The following is a 21367-nucleotide window of genomic DNA, read 5'->3' as shown; positions in this document are numbered from 1 at the left end:
CGTATATATGTATAAACATAATGCGAATGCAAATATCTAAATTAAGAATTTATAGGCGGCGCCTAAGCACTCAAGTGGCGGCTGCTATGTTTAGATCAGCGCCCAATGTCCATTGCGTGTCAAGATTCCGTCAAGTGAAGAGCGCGTTCGCAGCTTGTTCTCCTTTTATTTATTTTCCCTTATTTTTTGTTCCTTTCAATTTGCGGTTTTAAATTTTTGAATTTCAAGCCGGGCCCGCGCAACTGTTTTGCAAGCGCAGAGTTGTTAAATGGCATGTCGAACGGTTAAAGTGCAGCAGGTTGGCACGCATGCGTTCGTTCAGTCGTCGTCAAATGTATCGTTATCGCAATGTAAGCTGAATTAGGAATAACAGTGCCACTTCGAGCGCAACAGTATGCTATTAGGCCGATAATTTATAATATTAATCATTTATTTGCAAAATATCATGGTTTAATTTAAAACTATTAAATAAACAAAGCATCAGTATTTGCATATTGGCATTCATTTATTTAAATCGATTATAAAACCTCCAGCTAGCAGCGGTCTAACAGCTGTTAACTAACTAACTCTATCGATAATACGCGCCATTAAAACTCATATGTCATCGATAATTCAGAAGCAATAACAAAGCCGAACGAGGCGGACGTGTGACGCTCGGTGCGCTTAATTGTGAATTGAATTCGTTGTCGCTTGGTTTATATGTGCGCTGGGTTTGTGACTTTGTTATCTGTCGTTTACTAGCTGACTCTACCGATTACCACGCGTGTATTTTTTTGTTTGTTTATGTGTGTGTGCGTGCATGTTTGTCTATGGCACAAATTCAAATAATTTTACAAATCTAATGTGCCTTGCAACACAACAATTTGTTTTTTCTATCGTTAATGCCGCGCTTCGACTTCAAAAATAATTTGGAATATTTCGCCTGCGAATTGAATTAGTTAAATGCAACAGCATTTCAACTAATTACTTCGTTTATTTTTTTGTGTATGTGAGTTATTTTATTAATTTTTTTTGTTGTGCAAAGTTGAACACACACACATAAGCAAAGAGCAGCAAACAAGAAGTTGCTGTGAGCTGCGCTGCCACTGCCGAAGTTGGCAGAACACGACGGTATACACCAACACAACCAGCATTGAGCGTATACGTATACACACCTAGATGTGGACACTGACACAGTTGCAGATACAGCAGCCAACAGCCAGAGCAGCATTGACAAAGTAACGTGAAACGTGTTGTGCGTGTGCTTATGTATGCGTGTGTGTGTGTGTGTGTGTGTGTGTGTGTGTGTGTGTGTATGAAATTTGTTGTGCGTGTGTCGCGCGTTCAATTCAAATTTAAATGGTCTTAACATTTCAAGAAAACGAAAATAAAACACAAGACAAAAAAAAAACACGCAAATCGAAAAAGTACAAAAACAGCAAACGCAGAGCCAAGAAATTTCCGTGACTGTTGTCGCTGTTGTTGTTGCTTTTAGTGTTGTTGTTAGTGCATAGCATCCCTAGTGCTGTCACGTTTCAACTCACAGGCTGTTGCATTTGCGACGTCGGCAGCGCAGCTCAAAAGGGCGCTGGAATTTCTCGGCTTCTGTTTTGCTGCGGCCTCTGCCTCTGTTGCTGCTGCTGCGTACAGTGTGACCAAAACTTTGCGAAAGAAGCGCGCGCGCGCCGCGGATCTGATATTATGAACGAATTTGCGCTTTGTTATTTTCCTTTTTGTTCTGTTTTGTTTTGTCAGTAAACACATTTATTTATTGTATATGTTGTTGTTGTTCCCTATATGTGTCACAGTTTTGAATTTCGCGCCGTCGTCTCAACGCATCCGCAACTACAGTACAGCCTCTCTCCGCCCCTAACACCCACCCACCCCAAAGAGAAACATATTAAAACTTAAACAGCAAAAAAAAAACCCAAACGAAAAAAGACGCAAGATCTAAATAAAAGCAAAAAAAAAAGTGTTTGTGTGCAGTTGAGTGAGAGCGAGAGAGGAGAGAGCAGAGAGCAGCTGCAGCTTGAAACATGTTTACCGAGGAGGGCATCTTTCCCATAGGCGATGGCCTGCTGGACGTTGATGCCGAGCGCTTGAAGGGATTACTTGTGTCGCATGACATCAACGAGATCTACGAGGTGGAACAGACGCCGTTTGCCAGGTGAGTGAGAAACCGGAGCACGAAACGTGTTTTTATTTTTCTTTGACTCTTCTTCTTCTTCTTGTTCATTTGCTGTTTGCTGCGGCTGCGGCTGCGGCTCAAAAAGTTGCCAAAAAAGCGAAAACTGCGTCTGCAACATGTCCAGCGAGCGACAAGCACACAAAAATGCTTAAAGAAAGTCAGTCAACAGTCAGTTGGTTATTTTTGTTCGTCTTTTTCCTTTTTGTGTGTATGTGTGAGTGTGTGTGTGTTACTTGAAAACTGAAATCTTCTGCGCAGGCGCCGCAGCAGCAGCAGCAGCAGCAGCGGTAGCGAGCTAAAAAACTTGTTTCTGTATTTTTCTGTGCGCAGTCGGATATCTGTAAGTGTGTGTGTGAAGTAGAAGCTTGCACACACATGCATGCACACACACACACTCATGCACTGCTGCACACATGCACAAACAAAACACAAGCGCTGAAAAACTTGCACTGGGCACTCTTTTGCGCCGCTATTACTGTTGTTGATGTAGTTGTTGTTGTTGTTGTTGCTGTTATTATTATTGTTCCTGTCTTTGCCTGCCCTTTGTGGCATTTGCTTTTGCGCATACAAACAAAAATAACATCAACAACAACAACAGCAACAGCTATAGCAACACCAATACCACAAAGCAGCTGTTCCCGTTTGCCGCCTTCGCCTTCGCCGACTGACCCCTCGCTTCATTTTGCATTAATTTCGCCGTTGCCGTGCATTTTGTACGATTGTTGCTTGATTCGCCTTTTCGCCCTTAGTCTGCGTTGCTGTCCCTATCGCCGTCGCCGTCGCCGTCTGCGTCGCAGTCGAAGTCGAAGTCGAAGTCGGACAAACTTTTCTGCTAGATTTGCATTTTTGCTCGTTTTTTCTTTGTGTTTTTCATTATAATTTGTTTTGCATTTCGCTTTATGCCTTTTCCGCTTTCCGTTCCATCATCGGCAATGGCAGTGGCAGTGGCAGCGACAGCGACAGCAGCAGCAGCAGCGGCAGCGGCAGCATTTTGCTCATTAGTTTTGTTTTATTTGGTTTTTATTCAAAATCGTCTCGTCGCGTCTGCCCAACTCCAATTTGCATAAGCATTTTGCCTGCTTTTGCTTTTGCCTTTGCTTTTGTCTTTTGCTTTTCATTTAGTTGTGCTTATGTTTCCGCAGCAACTTCCTAGATGCGCTGCTCCTGACCTTCTCTCTCGCTCGCTCCCTATTTTTAACTATTCTGACAGCGGCAATTAGAGCAAAAGGCGGACAAAGAGAGAGGGGGAGAGAGAGAGTGAGAGCGTAGAGCGTGCTAAAGGAGCGCGACATTGCCACTTGAGACGACGCCTTTCCCCACGTCACTCCGCTTGCCTCAGCCCCCGCTGTTCTTTCTAAGTACACTAGAAAATAACAGCAGAAGAAGAAGAGTGACTGTGAAGGTCGTTCGCTTCGCCTCAGTTGCATTAAGCTCTCGCTCGCTATCTCTCTTGCTCTTCCTTGTCGTGCTTAGAAGAACAGCTCAGAGACAATAGACGAAGAGCCGAGCCGCTTTATCGGCGCAGCTCGTGCGGCTTTAAAGCTGCTGATAAGCGCTCTCCACGCATCAGCGTAGTCAAGCAATTTTATCAGCTATCGATGGGCTGATTTCGTAAACGCGCAACGGAATCACGAAACGCAATAAGGCACACACACACATAAACAGATACCAATACATATGGAGACTCGTATCAGCGCTTCTTTTTTCTTTTTTGGTCTTATTTAACTTGAACTGCAAGGCTTATCATATCATATCATTTCGATTATTATTTCTTTAAACACATTCTATAGGTGCCAAAATATATGTATATACATACAAAGTTATATAAAGTTGTATGTATATACATATGTATGTATCTTTAGTCGGTGTGTGCCATTTCTAGAGATAATACATATGTACATATGTGATATTTGTAGATATTTTCCAATTCAAGAAATATTTCCCATTAAGTTTGTCAGACAATCTAGCATATTATTGTCTCGGAAAAAACTTGCTTGAGTTTTGAATGCCTCTAGCTCGCGTATTCTTTTCTTGGGTCGTTGTTATCAACAAATTTTTGGAACATTTCATCCATGCAAACAGAATTTTCGTTTAGGCCTTCGATTTTTCTTGGCTAAAAAGTTGCGTTTGTTAAGTATTGGGTATTGTTCTTTTTTCGTTTAGTCCAAACTTCTGGGACAGTGTTTTGTGTCAGTTTTTATCGCAGTTTTTTCATTTTCTTTGTTGTTATTTTTTTTTTTTATCATTTTTTGTAGATAAGCAAAAGGTTTTTTTTCCTTCTTCTGTTTTTTTTTTTTGTATTCGTTGAATTTGTTTAGTCAAGTTTATTTACGAGCTTTGGCTTAAACTTTTTACGTCGAAACGGCCGATGCGTAGCCAAATAGATCGTAAATGGCCCAGATAAAGCACGATTAACAAATACTAAAGAAGTAGCAGAAGCAGAAGAAGACGCTGATGATGAAATATCAGCGAAAATGTGAATACGATAATTACCTCTGAAAGCGATTGTGCCATAAGCGGAAGTGTTTCTTCTTAAAATACTCTTATTGTTATATAAATATATAAATAATTTGCTCGTTCTTGAGGGGGGGAGATTCGCAAAAAAGAAAGATTACTCTAATGATTTGTGATATGCGTCTGGTATTTGCATATATACTTATTAAATTGATTAAATGTTAAATGCTTATCCATGAACTTATCGATAATAAATCAATTAATCTAATGTAAAGCATAGTAAACTAAAACCTTTCGATTTTCAGCCTGTTAATAGACTGCTAGACGCTTTATGTTATCATTTAGACATCCATAGCAGATTTGTGACCTCTCAACATATCGATATTTAATCGATTTATTAATTATATGTACATAAAGCCAAAAGTTTATACCAATTGATTATTTGTTTGTCTCTATGAAAGAGCTAAACTCTTTAACAACCGCCGATGGAGCAGTTTATCGATAAGCTTTAATGTATTAATCGATATATCAGTTGAATGAGCTCTTTACAGTGCCTCAGTCAATATTCCTTGACACATTAAAGAGCTCACTCAGCGAGCCACAATGTTCAACTGAAATCAATATACACACTGAATGGAATACAGACACCGAGAGAGAGAGAGAGAACGAGAGGGGAAGGTTGAGTTGGCGAAGGGGCGGCGCAGAGTTGAGGTGGCCAAAAAACTAGTTTCGTTGACGCTTTGGCTACTGAAGAGGCTCTTGAGGACGGACGTTTGAGGGCCATAGGAGCTATGACACTTTCCAAAATCATTTGCCGAACGGGGGGAGCAGGCGAAGGTGCATGTATTTGTGTGTGTGTGTGTGTGCAAGGGGATACTTGAACAAAAGTTGGAGCACCCGCCGGGCGTCAAAGATTATTCAACGAATCCACTTTCGCTTGCCGAGCCGAGAAAACGAGGGTTGAATGACGTCGTTAGCCCAGGGCGTGGGCTCAGCCTGTGAACCTCGCCCACGCACAAATTTGTTTGCCACGCAGCCACAACATAGCTGTAGCCGAAGAGCAAGAAGAGCCACCAGAAGATGTTGGTGAATAAACACAAGCAACAACAGCAGCAAAAACATTCGACAAGCACCACCCACGCAGCGTCTCCAGCGACAGCGACAACAACAGCGACAGCAACAGCAAATCGAGTGCGTCACACAACAATTTGGTGGCATCAGCTGTTTTTGCATATATTTTGGGGGTTGATTGACTGGGTTAAGCTACCTTCCCAAGTGACATACATAGTTGGCTTTGAGGTTATGTCCAATGTAAATGGCATAAACATGCACACGCACGCACACACAAGCCGCAGTTGCAGCAGGTATAGAGAAACGTGTGCTTCGAGGGAGCTAATTGAATTGTAAATCCTGTTCGGATCAAGAATTGCAACAGGGAATTCAAATGCACATTTAGAGGAATATATTTATAGCAGAAGTTATCGGAGTGGATGCATTTGGGCCTGGTACTCCAAAGGAGACAAAAAGTCAACATTAAATACACATGAATATATGTAAAATTTGCAGACCCTAGTTATAAAGATGAATGAGAAATGATTTTGCTAATGAAATTGTTAATCGATAACAATAACATGGGAGTAGTTATCGATTTTAGCCAAAGCTATACAGTCAGTTACGAGTCTGCAGCTCTTTGACATGACTAAATCGATTCGCTCGGAATATATGTATATATATAATTCTTCTCCCTCTCGCTCCTTCTGCCTACCCAGATTTCCCATTTTCAATGGTATAAAAAGGTGAGCATTATGCAAGCCTTATATATACATATATACACTCAGATACTCAGCTCGAACAAAGGCAACAAGAAATCAAATCAAATGAAATCCAAAATAACTGGCCACAACTGGACATTATGCCAAGTCCAAGACAAAGTCGTGCTCGAAGTGGGCTCCAAAGAAAAATAAGTAAGAAAAAAAGTATTACCTGCGAAACAGCTTTATTCACTGTTGCCATTTTGTTGTTGTTGTTGTCGCTGTTTTGTTTTGTTTGTTTTTGTATAAATAAATTTGGGCCAACAGCAGCCGCAGCAGCAGCGAACGTTGACGACTTCAATACATCATTTATTCCATAATTTGTGGAAGACTTGCCTCCATTCCAATTGGACTTTATTTTGTTGGTCCAATCCAATTGATTGACGTGTGCAATTGTCAAATGTGTTTCATTTGCAAAAGTTGTACGCATGCATGTGTGTGTGTGTGTGTGTGTGTGTGTGTGTGTGTGTGTGTATTGTTAGTGTTATGCATTCCATGAATTGGGCCAGTACCAAAAGCTCAGCTTGACTTGTAAAGATTTCATAACTAGCATTTCCATTTGATGCAGATTGTAACAGGGGTATTATGGGGTATTATAACAATGACATACATACATATGTATAGCAATACATACATACAAATATTCTTGAACTCTACTTATTTCTAACTCCATTTCGCTCTCTTCCCAACTAAATCTCCCGCTCTTTCACATTTAGTAAATCGAATCTCTATATAGCATATTTATATAACTGTTTTTAGATAGGATCTTTGGGGAAAAAAAACGAAAACGAAATTGAAATTGAAAACAAAAACGAAATCTTATCAACTATGTGGCTCCATTGGATGTGTCGAAACTCTCTGCGTGTGTTTATCAACATTTCAATTAGCCAGCCATCAGATTAGGGGCATTCCTTAATTGTTTAATTGATTTTGCTATAACTTGCTTTGATCTTCTCCCAGTCAATATATAAATATTTATTTACAGCTGTTTCGCGTTCGCTATTTGCTTTTGTTGAAACGAGCAGAAACTAAAAACAAGCAACAAAACAAAACAAAACAAAGGCAAAAATTTGAAAATGGAATGGAAAAAATGAATATAAACTCCAATCCACATTCCACAATTTACACGCGCCCTCCTCCTTAGCGGGCACGCCCCCTTTGGCTTCCTATAATACGCATTCCACACGATCTCCATTCACGTTCACATTTACATTCACATTCACATTCGCAATTTGTTTATTTGTTTGGGGGCCAACGATGGGCGCGTTTAAAAACGCGCACGCGTCTTTTTCGCGCGTTTTGTGCGCGACTGCTGCTGCTGCTGTGGCCGTTGCTCGAGTTGTTGTTGTTTGTGGCAAATTTGATGAGCACATTTGGTGAATTTATGTGTTTACACTATGCTCAGCTCTTCTGGCCATTTTTCGTTTTTAACTGCCTCATTTGATGGGCGGGGCGGGCCGGGCCGCGCCGCCTCCATCCAGCCACTCCCGCGCCAAATGTTTGCATGACGACTGCGCGTTTTTTAACCAAATCAATTTTCAAATTGCCATTTGGCTAATTAACAAGTTGGCAATATGAAAACAGGCTGTTTTAGCCTATTTTGGTTTTTGATTATTTGCCGTTATCGATTCAAAGATTGTATTCTTCTCTTTATGTGCTGATAATATTTGGTTCATTATTTTAATGAAAGAGATGGAGAGGGAGTGAGTGTGGGTGTGGGTGTGGGTGTGGGTGTGGGTATATAGTATATAATTATATATGTATGTATGAAAAGAAAAGGAAAAATCTTTGTTAACTAATTAACGCGTCGACAACAACAACAGTAACAACACACAACAATACACACATATATACATATAACAATGATATATACATATGTACATACATATATACAACAATGTTGCGCGACGCGCCGCATGAGCAGCAGAAGAAAGTGTAATCAACAATTGCTGTTGCTGTGCTGCTGCTGCTGCTGCTGCTGCTGCTGCTGTCGTGGTAGACGCAACAGCAGCATATCAAATGGCATGCAGAGATATCAGACAACAGCAACACAACAAGTGCAGCAACAACAACAACATTAATAATAATAGCAGCAGCAGCAGCATCAGTCGCATCGTCAGCATTTGAGGTTGAAAATCTCGCTTGCTCGAGACTTATCAAAATGTAAACATTTCCTTGTTGTTTCTTTTTTTTTCGCTTGTGCAGCGCATGTATTTGCTCTGTATACCCCGTAGCTATCGGTAGAAGGAGGGAAATGATGTTGGGTTCTAAGTAGATATAAAAATGACAAATGTAAGCTAAAATGGCTTTAAAAATATACAACAATAACAGTTTGAGCTATAATATATCACAGTAATAATATCAATAAATAGATTATGAATTATAAATATATTATAATATATTATAAATTAAACTAAACTCTGTTTTATTAGTGAATGCAGAGTTTCCTTTGATAGAGCTTACTTTCAGTTGAATAAAGAAACGCTGTAATAATCTCGATAAATATCGATTTGCAGATATTATAAATAGCAAATGCTTGTAGAATATCGTCTCAGTGTTATCATTGAACACAGAGCATCCGCCATTCGAATTTACTTTCACCTGAATGAAGAAATACTGTAATAGTATCGATAAATATCGATTTGCAGCATAAAACGAATATTAAAAATAGCAAATTCTTGTAGAACATCGACTCAGTATTATCATTGAATGCAGAGCATCCGCTAATAAAGAAATACTGTAATAGTATCGATAAATATCGATTTATAGATTTGTAGAATATACGATCATTTAAATTATATTTAAACATCAAATACAAAGCATCCGCTAGTCGAGCGTACTATCAAGTGACTGAAAAACAACAGTACTAATATCGATAAATATCGATTTGTAGATCATCAAGTTTCATCAAGTTCCATTTAATCATCGAATATAGAGTATCCGTTAGTCGAGCTTCCATTCAAGTAGATCTCTTGTGTATCTTTAGTACTGTGTGCTATTCGCCACAGCTCTGATGTTCGATTAGAAGTTCAATGTGGCTAAATCTCTAATTGTATTCTACTCCATCTAAGCGACTCCTCAATTTGTTTAGCCGGGACAGCTGCTGGCGTCCCCTCTAGCAGCGAGGGAGGGTGTTCGCCCCTTCGCCCAATTGTTGTGGCTAGAGTTCAGCAACCCCCTCTGCCCAAAAATTTGCAGCATGCAACCCCCAACTCTGCGTGTGAGAGTTGAGTTCCCCAGTTCAGCTGCTGTTCCTATACACGTATGTCTTCCCCTAACTAATAAATTATTTATTTGTGGTTTCTCCTGCTTTTCTCTTTGTCCATTGAACTTTAATTGCGCTCGTAAAATGCCAAAAAAAAAAATAATGAAAACAGAAAACAGAATGAAGGAAATATGTTGAAAAACGTCGACGATACCCTCCCAACTGGGCCTCTGTCTCCCCCTTTGCCCTGTGTGTCTGGCTTTGCCTGTCGTCTGCTGTAATAAATGCAGCTGCGCTTAATGACCCCGCAGGGATACAAACACTGGGCCACAGCGACAACTGACAGCTGACAGCTTCATTTGAACTATGGCCAAATGACACGTGAACCGAAGACAAGTTGAAAGAGTACTGAGAACTTGTTTCCATTCAAGAACAACTTTTGAACATCTTTGATTTATCGATAAATCGATCGATATGTATATATAATCTTAGATATATGCTGAATAGGCGAATTCACAAGAATTACAGATTGCATACAAATTTATCGATTACTTAGTTGCTATTTGATTTATCGATTGCATTAATATTGATAATTTGACCCATTTTGTATAATGAAGAGCAGCGCTTCAATAGCTTTGATTAGACTATAAAAAGAGTGATCTGTACTATATAATTTTGAATACTTCTTGGCTATACAATTCCATGGGATTTACAAACTTATTGCCAGTATATCGATTACAATAATTTAGATCCATTAGAATTCATTTTGATAGTATTCAAAGTATTTAAAATTATTGTTAATATTTTAGGAATTATTATTTAAATATTTTTTATGGCAACAGTCTGGCAACGCCGCACTCGACTATAAAGCAAATGTGCGCATCGAAAATTATAATATTTAATGAAATTCAATCATTTAATTTCGCTAATTTGTTGACTAATTATAGACTTGGCTAATTGTTATACATATACACGCATATATATGTATACAATATACATATATATTGTATATAAACTAAATCTCTGTTGCCCTGTGGCCATTCATAGGTCTATAAAGGCTATAACAGTGAATGTTACACCAGCAATCCATAACAAAATTCGTATATTGTGACAATTCTGGTGCATATACTTTTGTGTTGAGTGTAATTAACAAAGTATGGATGGAACTAAAGAGAGCATTCAGAATTTTCTAATGGTTGATTTCAACTATAAGAACTTATTATTATTATATGTCTTACTTCTATCAATATTCCTCTTAAGTTCTGCTTCTCTTATTGTGGTTGATCAATGCGATATAGATTCCATTGCGTAAATATTCAAAAAAAAATGTAAACATAAAAAAAATATTTCTGAATATTAATTAATATTAAAGAGTATTCAAATAATGCAAGTAAAAAATAAATAAAGATAATCATTGGCTTGAATTTAATTTAATTTCAAATGAATTATAAAAGTAATACAATTATTTTGTATATATATTTTTGGCTTTGTTCAACACTAAAGGCCAAGGTTGCATTCCTATTTAATATCATATATAAAGTATATAAACCTCGAAGAGCACATATATTTTTTTATCATCCAATTTTTTTTTATTATCATTTTGCTTGGCAGCAATTTTATATATTTATTTTTTATGTCAATTTTTATACCCTGAACCCATTGAAAATGGGAAATCAGGGTATAATGGTTTTGTTAAAATGTATGTAACAGGCAGAAGGAGGCGTGGCAGACCCCACAAAGTATATATATTCTTGATCAGGGCGACGAGCTGAGTCGATTTAGCCCTGTCCGTCTGTCTGTCCGTCCGTCCGTCCGTCCGTCCGTCCGTATGTTTGAACGCGTCGATTTCAGAAGATATAAGAGCTAGAGACTTCAACTTTTTTTTAAAATGTCCGTAAAAACAGCGCGCATATCGAGTTTTTCACTAAAAAACGATAACTCATTCCGATAGTTTTTTATCGATAAAAAGCCTTATCGAAGATCACTTAAATAATTATATCTCTTACATCTTTCAAGCTAGAGTCTCCAAATTTAAAATGTATATTAAGATGTATTTTAGACAATTTCGGTTTTTGTTAAAATTTACCCCCCCACCCCTAAATCCACCCCCTCACCCTCATCTTTGTAAAAGTCGTATATCAAATACTAGAGACTTGTGCCTCGGTATGCACATACATTTAAACATCATGATTACGTTCTGTAAGTTTCATTACGATCGTACGTCTAGAAATTAAATTATTCAACAAATAAATTCTCATAATATTGCCAACAATGCAGCGCAACCCAAGAGCAATAGGTTATAAATTTATAACTCCTACATTTTTAGAGCTATAGTCTCCAAATTTTAAAAGTATATTCCAATGCATTTTATACAATTTCGGTTTTTGTTATATTTTGGATACCGGCTCCAAATTCACCAGAATCCCCAGTGAAGGTCAGATTCTAGTATAGCTAATTGTGAATGATTTGATTTGATGTTTTCTTTTAAATGCCAAATATTCAATAGAATATGTAGATCATATGCTGAAAGTTTCATTAAATTCGGTTTAGTCAATCGACGTTAAAAAATAACAAAATGTTTGGCCAATTAACAAACGCACGTGCTGCAGCAACAGCAGTTTTCCAATACGTGTGCACACATACATTCAAACATCTTCTAGCACATTCTTTGAATCACATCAGCAGTTAGTTTCGTTTAGTTCTGCTAGATGGCGTTGCATCAGTGAATCTATTTCAGCTTTGACATTGCAAATGAGAACAGAGGAGTGGCGTCATGGTAGAGGGCGCGGCGCTCGATCGCGAGGTCCCCGGTTCAAATCCTGCTGGGCGTGTTGTAGTTTTCTTTTAATTGCTTCAAAACTTTTATATATTTGTGATTAAATTTCTCTTATATTTTTTCAAAAATCGAAATTGAAATTTTAACATTTTTATTAGTTTGGTTGTTCTTGCACATTCTTAAAGTCACATCAGCAGTTAGTTTGACCACTAACCAGAGAACACATAGACCGGACACGTAGTGTAAAGTGTTTTGCACACTTTTTTTTTGACATTACGACCCACACCACTTCGTATTTGCTCGGCTCCTCACTTTTAGGTTCAGGCTACTAAAATATTCGAGAGCACAATCATTTTGCTTCTGGCGCTCGACCGAGATGGTCGATGGTTGAACAAAAGATCCCTCTGTGCTCAATGTTTCCTTTGCTCTCTCTCTCTCTCTCGGTGCTCTTTGCTCTCTCAAATGTGTATATGTGTGTATGCATGTGAGCACAAGCAGCAGCTCTGAGCTGCCAGCTCACGAAAATTGAAATTTCTTCGCAGCAAGAACCCATGCCTTCCCTTCTGTGTGAAGAGTATACCGAACTTATCAAACCGTTTGCCAAGCTCGTACAAAATATGTATATGTGTTTTCGATTTTAATTGTGGAAAGGGTATGAAAGCGTTGGTGCTCATGATGAAAATGCTTTCGCGGCGAGCGTGCACACACACAGTCTTTGTTGCTATATATATTATGAGCGTTTGTGTGCCTGTGTGCGTAGCACTTGCTGCCTGTAGCAATTTTAGGTCCCAGCATTTGCATTTGGTTGATCTTGAGAAGTGCGCACACTTATATATGTACATACATATGTATGTATGATTGTATGTACGCACGGGGCGCGATGCCCACAATTGTGGAATATCACTTGTAGAAGCATTTGTATGCCTATGTGCCCTTACATGTGCGTTTGTGTGTGTGCATGTGTGTAAGCATGGGACGTCAACATTGGTGTGCATGTGTGTATGCATGGGACGAGAACATTGACGTGCATGTGTGTATGCATGGGACGAGAACATTGGCTGCCTACCTCAACTAAGAATTGTCTGAATGATTTTGGGTTCGAAATGAAGAGGTGCGCTTATAACTAAAGTGACAAGTGCATATGCCAATTCTTTTTAGAAGTTTATTTTTTATTGGCATGCACCTGTATATGTATGTAACTATATGAACAGGTACAAAGGATCGAAAATCGCATCCCATTTGTATAGTAAGCTAAATAAGATACTAAACTTTTGTTTTAATTCCTTCTGATAGCCAACCCACGATCATTAAAATTAAATCCAGGTGCTTAAATATAAGCGCGAGAGTAACTATACTACACACATACACATACAGTATGAGTTATTCGACGGTCACAGTGCCACAAAGAATTGGCATATGCACTTGTCACTTTAGTTAATCAGCTACTTACATAAATACATACATATGTATGTATGTATAAGCGCGCCTCTTCAATTCGAGCCCAAAATCATTCAGACAATTCTTAGTTGAGGTAGGCAGCCAATGTTCTCGTCCCATGCATACACACATGCACACACACAAACGCACATGTAAAGGCACATAGGCATACAAATGCTTCTACAAGTGATATTCCACAATTGTGGGCATCGCGTCCCCTGCAAACACACAATCATACATACATACATATGTACATATAAGTGTGAGGCACTTCTCAAGATCAACCAAATGCAAATGCTGGGACCTAAAATTGCTACAGGCAGCAAGTGCTACGCACACAGGCACACAAACGCTCATAATATATATAGCAACAAAGACTGTGTGTGTGCACGCTCGCCGCGAAAGCATTTTCATCATGAGCACCAACGCTTTCATACCCTTTCCACAATTAAAATCGAAAACACATATACATATTTTGTACGAGCTTGGCAAACGGTTTGATAAGTTCGGTATACTCTTCACACAGAAGGGAAGGCATGGGTTCTTGCTGCGAAGAAATTTCAATTTTCGTGAGCTGGCAGCTCAGAGCTGCTGCTTGTGCTCACATGCATACACACATATACACATTTGAGAGAGCAAAGAGCACCGAGAGAGAGAGAGAGAGCAAAGGAAACATTGAGCACAGAGGGATCTTTTGTTCAACCATCGACCATCTCGGTCGAGCGCCAGAAGCAAAATGATTGTGCTCTCGAATATTTTAGTAGCCTGAACCTAAAAGTGAGGAGCCGAGCAAATACGAAGTGGTGTGGGTCGTAATGTCAAAAAAAAAGTGTGCAAAACACTTTACACTACGTGTCCGGTCTATGTGTTCTCTGGTTAGTGGTTTGACTTAGATTTGGTAGATGGCGCTGTAGCAGTGAATCTATTTCAGTTTTGACATTGAAAATTAAAACAGAAGGGTGGCGTCAAGGCAGAAAGCGCGGCGCTTGATCACAAGGTCTCGGGCTCAAACCCGGAGCGTGTCGGAATTATCTTTTTTAATTGTTTCAAAATTTTTATTTATTTAATTAAATGAGTTTTCTATTTAATTTATATTTTTAAATACATCGAAATTGAAATTTGAACCATACTAAATGTGCTTTTCTATTAGTTTGGTTCAGGGTAGTATCTAGTCGAGCACTCTCGACTAGAGTTTTCTTACTTGTTTATTTTAATATCAAAATTTTGTGCTTGATGTGACCGACGCAAACACCTTTAACCTTTGTGGGTGTGTATGTGTGTGTGTGTGTGTGTGTGTGTGTGTGTGTGTGTGTGTGTGTGTGTGTGTGTGTGTGTGTGTGTGTGTGTGTGTGTGTGTGTGTGTGTGTGTGTGTGTGTGTGTGTGTGTGTGTGTGTGTGTGTGTGTGTGTGTGTGTGTGTGTGTGTGTGTGTGTGTGTGTGTGTGTGTGTGTGTGTGTGTGTGTGTGTGTGTGTGTGTGTGTGTGTGTGTATGTGTGTGCTTCGCTTTGTTAGTGGAAGGTCAATTCAGTACGACTTTACTTGAACAAAGCAAACTTCTCGTTAAGCATTGTTTGGCCTCTGGATGGACGGATGGATGGCTGGTTGGATGGATGGATGCTGGATGAAGTGTTAAAGCATTAGCCTTGAAATTCGTGCACTGGCATTCGTCAATGTCTGCATTGAATGCTAACGAACGCATTTAACACAATCCAGGATGTAAATATTGCAATTAGTTTCAAAGCGGAAGCTGACGCGACTGCAGCTGGAGTTAATAATCTATTTTGGGATGCATTTATTTTGTTTTTGTTTTGGTTTTTTTCTGTATTTTTGCAGCCATCTGGCCAGATGTTTTCGAATGAAACGGCATTTGATTTGGCCAAAAGGGGGAGGTGAGAGCGAGAGCGAGAGTGGGAGAGAAGAGGAAAACAATAAAAGAAGTTTAAGCAGACACACGAGGCTGAGGGCACGGAATGATATCTCTGTCAAGGCGCATCTTAAGGTCGACTGTCTGTCTGTCTGTCTCTCGGTCTGTCTGTTCCCGTGCAAGTTTTTCATATCAACTTTTGCTGCGTGGAATTTTATCTTGGCAGACGAAATGAGGCTAAGGGTGTCGCCCTCGCAGTTACTAACTCACTGGGTGCTTCACCCACTCGCCCTACCTCTCATCTCTCTCTCTCTCTCCGATCTCTCTCTCTCATAGAAACGATATTTCTCCCTCACATCTTCATTCTTTGATAAGAGACTAAACGCCCCTTGGTTTTATTTGCCGAGTCCGCGCAGTCCCTACTATCTTCTGATTAAAACAGAGGAAAGCGAATTATGTTCTCCCTTGCCTAGTTTATTTCAATTTGCATTCTCGGCGCATGAAAGTAGAACGCTCGTGGTGTCGATTCCGTCGTCGTTTCGCTTTGTTTACTGTGCGGACGCATAGGCAAAAAAATCACTGTACAATCAGTCTGAGGATCAGTTCTCGGGTCTAAATATCGTCTCTACTAGCGCGATACTCTCTATCACCTCTGCTCTCTCTCTCGTCTCTTCTCTCTCTCTCATCTCTCTCTCTCTCTCTCTCTTGACCTACACTTTCAATAGAATTTCGTACGTATGGCTTAAGGTTTAGGCCTTAGCAGTGCAACTGCAGAATATGTAGATTCAAAGACGAGCAATGCTGTCCAGGCTCTTAAACTAACTGTAAGGCATCGCATCAATCTCGTAACGAGTGGCTAGCGGCTCAGCGAGTAATCTATTGATTATTGACTTAAAGTAGCGAGTGAATTGAGCAATTGAGTAGTGAGAGGAGAATTCACTAAGGTGAAAAACAGCTTGTCGATCTTCTTCTCTAAACCAAAAAGTAACGAGTATCAGTAATAACGAGTAAAACCCATTGATCACTTACCTGTTACCATTATTCAGCGAATAATCTATTCCGTTCTACGATAGAGTAACATATAAATGTCACATAAAGTTGCGAATGTTTCGCTTATCTCGCCTATTCCCTCAGTCAAAAAGTAACGAGTGCGCTTAATAACGAGTAGCGAGTGTCGGATTCGTTGAGCAATTGAAGACGCCTAAAAAAAAGCTGTTCCTTAACTAACCATTATCATAATACCCAATGCTGAAGGCCAGAAAGTAACGAATAGAAAACTCGTCAAGCAAACCACTTGAAGCGATTTCACCTTAGCCCAAAGTAGCGAATAAATTTTAATGTTTAACGAGTAGCAAATGCCAAAGTTAAATCGTATAAAGCAACGAGTGATTTTGTTAATTCACAACTCAACCAAAAAGTTTGCGAATGAATTTGGTAATAAGAGAGCGAGAGAAAGAGTCGGAGACAGAGCGAGAGAGCGAGACGGGCGACGGGACGAGGTGCAGCAACAAGTTGAGCCACGTAAATAGGTCGCCCACTCATTTCTTATGCAATGCCCGCAAAAAAAAAAAGAAAAAGAAAAAATAACAGCCGCCGAGAACCGTTAAAATTAAAATTTCAAATTGTCGTCAGTTGTCCAAAAGCAACAAAACAAAAATGAGAAGAGAGCAAAATATTTGCGACAAGTAATTGCGAACTCCCCCAAAAAAAAAAACTAGTCAAAAGCCAAAATAACCAACGAATGTTCCATTTGGACAAGTGTGTGTGTGTGTGTGTGTGTGTGAGAATGTGGAAATAACTGCAAGAGACAACAGCAGCGACAACGACAACAGTTAGTCGCCGGGTCAACATGGGTTAAAGCCGCCTGGATAATGACAACAACAACAGCAGCAACAACAACAACAACAACAACAACAACAACAACGTGTCTACTGCTCCCCTCTTTGGGCTCGCCAAACGTTGTCACGTTTTGTTTTTTTGGCAGCCACAGCCCCACTGCTTGCCCCCGCCGCTTGCTGCTCCTCGTGAGGCAAATTAACATAAACATACGAAAATTATAACAAAAACAAGTCATCAGAATGAGCGAAAGAGATGGAGCGAGCGCACGATGCAGCCATAAGAAGTTTATTTACCTTGTGGCGGTGGCTCTTGACTGCCATTGTTGTTGTTGTTGTCCACCAATATGGCCAGCCGCACCTCCCACAAAAAAATAAATAAATAAAAATAAAGAAGAAGCAGAGAAGAAGGAAGAAAATGCCTGACCCAACCCTCCCAGCAAAGTCCCACGTCTTGCATGCCCGCCCGCCCCCAATGGCCCCGCCCAGTGGCCATGCGACAAACAAGTGACCAAAAACGTCAAACGTTTCACGTTACACGCCACGAATTTCTGATTTTTGACTCGATTCGGTTTTAACTGCTCCAATTGAAAGAGCATTAAAAGGGCTAAATGTGTGAATGCAAATGGGCTTTAAGAGACAGAAGGAGGCATGGCCAATGAATCCAGAAAAAAAAAAACAAAAAAGAGACCAGACTGAGCTAGACTAGACTGCACTATATATAGAGTAGATATACATACTTATCTAGATCTATACAGACTTTACTTCAATTTGATTTAGATTTCAAATCAAAGACTTATTTCTTATGAATGAAAAGACGTAGCATGATTGTGAGAGTAGAGATGGTGTGGGCATATTTAAGTTGCGCAAGCAGGCTAGGTTCGGGTATACGTTAGTCGTGCTCTCTCGCATTCACGTATAATCACTGGATATCCTTGCAAAGCGCGTAAATTGTTAATAATTCTGAATCATATACAAATTTATGCATAATATGATTAAGAAATATTTGTAAAAATTACTATATAATAAATATGATTCATTAGGTATACGAGGGCTATACGAAAAGTAAAAAAAAAAATTCTTTTTATTTTATATTCTATGCTTTCGAAAACATATTTTAGAAAAAAAAAACAAAAAAGAGACCAGACTGAGCTAGACTAGACTGCACTATATATAGAGTAGATATACATACTTATCTAGATCTATACAGACTTTACTTCAATTTGATTTAGATTTCAAATCAAAGACTTATTTCTTATGAATGAAAAGACGTAGCATGATTGTGAGAGTAGAGATGGTGTGGGCATATTTAAGTTGCGCAAGCAGGCTAGGTTCGGGTATACGTTAGTCGTGCTCTCTCGCATTCACGTATAATCACTGGATATCCTTGCAAAGCGCGTAAATTGTTAATAATTCTGAATCATATACAAATTTATGCATAATATGATTAAGAAATATTTGTAAAAATTACTATATAATAAATATGATTCATTAGGTATACGAGGGCTATACGAAAAGTAAAAAAAAAAATTCTTTTTATTTTATATTCTATGCTTTCGAAAACATATTTTAGTTCTTTTTCTTCCCCCTTTAAGTAATATATTTTAAGTAATCTATTTATGCTGCTCTTCTCTCTCTCTCTCTCCCTCTCTCTCTCTCTCTCTCTCTCTCTCTCTCTCTCTCTCTCTCTCTCTATCTGTCTCTTTCTAACTCTTTTACTATTTTATTTTCATAATTGTTAATAGTAATTTCATTAGCCGTCGCAATTTTTCATGCAATTCACGTAAATGTTTTTGGAATTTTTTTGTGCTTGTTTTTACGTTGGCTTCAACAAGTCTCGCAATTTCGCTGCAATTAAATATACAAATATATATAAATACATTTGTATATTCACATACATATATAATCGCATGAAATCTGAAAAAGTTTTGCTGTCACACAGCGCCCGAACTTTGCACTTGCTACGTTTCTAATCAGCGCGACGAGATAAGAGCGCTCAGATATTCGGCGCTGCCTTGAACGTAAGCTAACGTAACGTAACGTACAATCACGTCGCGTCACGTAACAGAACGTAATGGCAGCGGCGGCAACAACAGCGACCTGTTACAACGCAATTAACAAATTGTACGGGTCAACTTAATCAAGCGATTAATCGATCAATCAACTGACTTTGACAAAAGCATTCGATGGAGCCTAATGAGCGACAATCATAGTGATAATACCCTAACATATTAGCAATGGGTATGACAAGGCGGCCAAAGCCAACAAATTGGCATATGTTGCGCGTGTACAGGGTAACTGCTAGTCGGGCAATTCAGAGGTGCGCCGGCTTTAGCTGTGAAAGCTGAACTTCGCACTTAACGCAAAATTACAACCAAAAATGGCCAAAACACACGGCAAAAGGTGACAAAACGGGACAGCAGCTGACTGACGCATAAAAAATAAAAATAAGTAAAAAAAAAAATAGAAATAAAAACAAAAGCAAATACACAAACAACAACAACAAGAATAATAATAATAATTGAGCTGTTGTTGCTGTTGGCTTTTCGAGAACATTATTTCCGCTGAATTAATTACCAAAGCATATGCAGTTGCTGTTGTTGTTGTTGTTGTTGTTGCTGTTGTTGCTGCTGTTGCTATGACTAAACAACTAAACAACATCAAACGTTTAGTTAGAAAACCGAGAATCAAACTGAGTCGCTTGCAATGCCAATTTCATTTGACATTGTCATTGAGAGCAAAACGTGTATGTTGCACAAAGAAACAAGACAACAACAACAATGAGAAGAAGAAGAAGAAGAAATCACAACGAGTGGGCGTGCCACAGCGGCCTTGACGTTGCGAAAGTTTCAACGAATTACGATCCAGCTTATTGCTGTCTAACACTTTCTACGAGGGTTAACTACAGCGACACCCAAAGACAAACAGACAGACAGACAGACAGACAGTAGAGACAATGGCAATATGAAACAAACAAAGCAACTACAACAACAACAACACTTTGATTTCTATTGTAGAAGCAACCGAATCGCCTGAGTGCAGTTCGATTTGAAGAATTATGTTGCAGCATCTGAAATGAAAGTGCAACAAGGTCGACTGAAGTTGGTCAATGCGGAGTGGAGTACAAAATAAACAAATAGGAAAGCTCTAGTTGAGACTGCTCGATAAAGAGATCGAAGTTTCTTTTCCTCATACAGAAGAAGGAGCAAATTCCCAAATTGAAATTGAGTGAATATTACCTGATTCCGTATGCAAAATTTAGCAACTCTCATTCGAGAGATGAATAAGATATGATTTCCTTTTTGATTTCTGGTAAGGCTCTCAATCGATAACACTAGAGCGGTAATAATAATCGATCTTTTTGAGCAGTGACCAAGATTTGAAATCTCTAGCTGTTCTAGGTTCTGAGATCGTTGCGTTGATACATAAGGACGAATGGACATATAGACTAGGCAACTCAGTTTGTCATCGTTATCAGGAGGAGTCTGACACGCCTACCTCTGCCTGTTATACAAACTAACTAACAAAACTTCCAACGATTTTATTCAGCTCGATAATCAAATGAGAACTCCATTGCACATTGAATGGGTCGAATTGGAGTAGGGAAATATGTAAACTGATTTTATTTTATTTGAAATATTATTACATAGAACTGTTTTAAAATATCAACAACTCTGTTATGTTAATAAATATGCGGAGTCTAGAATTGTATATGAATATGACCTTTGTCTAAATATTATAAATTCTTATTAAACAATTTGTAAATCAAATATGAATACCATGAAATTAAACACGCGAGTCGACTCTCAGAATGAATG

The 21367-nt window shown here is 38.9% G+C and overlaps 1 protein-coding gene across 7 annotated transcripts in view; it reads left to right on the top strand.

Moving 5' to 3' along the window:
* Nucleotides 1–535: 535 nt before the first annotated feature.
* Drak (Death-associated protein kinase related) overlaps nucleotides 536–21367 on the top strand; it is a 78192-nt gene continuing 57360 nt past the window's right edge. The window contains exons 1-2 of one of the 7 annotated variants that reach the window (XM_089263502.1): nucleotides 536–657; nucleotides 1788–2146. In XM_089263502.1, coding sequence (XP_089119628.1) covers nucleotides 2016–2146 — 131 coding nt within the window. In that variant the 5' untranslated portion in view covers nucleotides 536–657; nucleotides 1788–2015. Of the gene's footprint in view, nucleotides 989–1042; nucleotides 1111–1787; nucleotides 2147–21367 lie in introns of those variants that run through there. The other 6 variants (XM_089263499.1, XM_089263500.1, XM_089263501.1 and 3 more) reach the window with 6 other exon arrangements.

The sequence above is a fragment of the Drosophila navojoa genome, chromosome X (genome assembly GCF_054131105.1).
Source record: "Drosophila navojoa isolate 15081-1374.11 chromosome X, UAZ_NAV_1.0, whole genome shotgun sequence".
Classification (NCBI taxonomy): Eukaryota; Metazoa; Arthropoda; class Insecta; order Diptera; family Drosophilidae; genus Drosophila; species Drosophila navojoa.
Note: the sequence above shows the minus strand (reverse complement) of the source record. Positions and strands in the feature narration are given on the sequence as shown.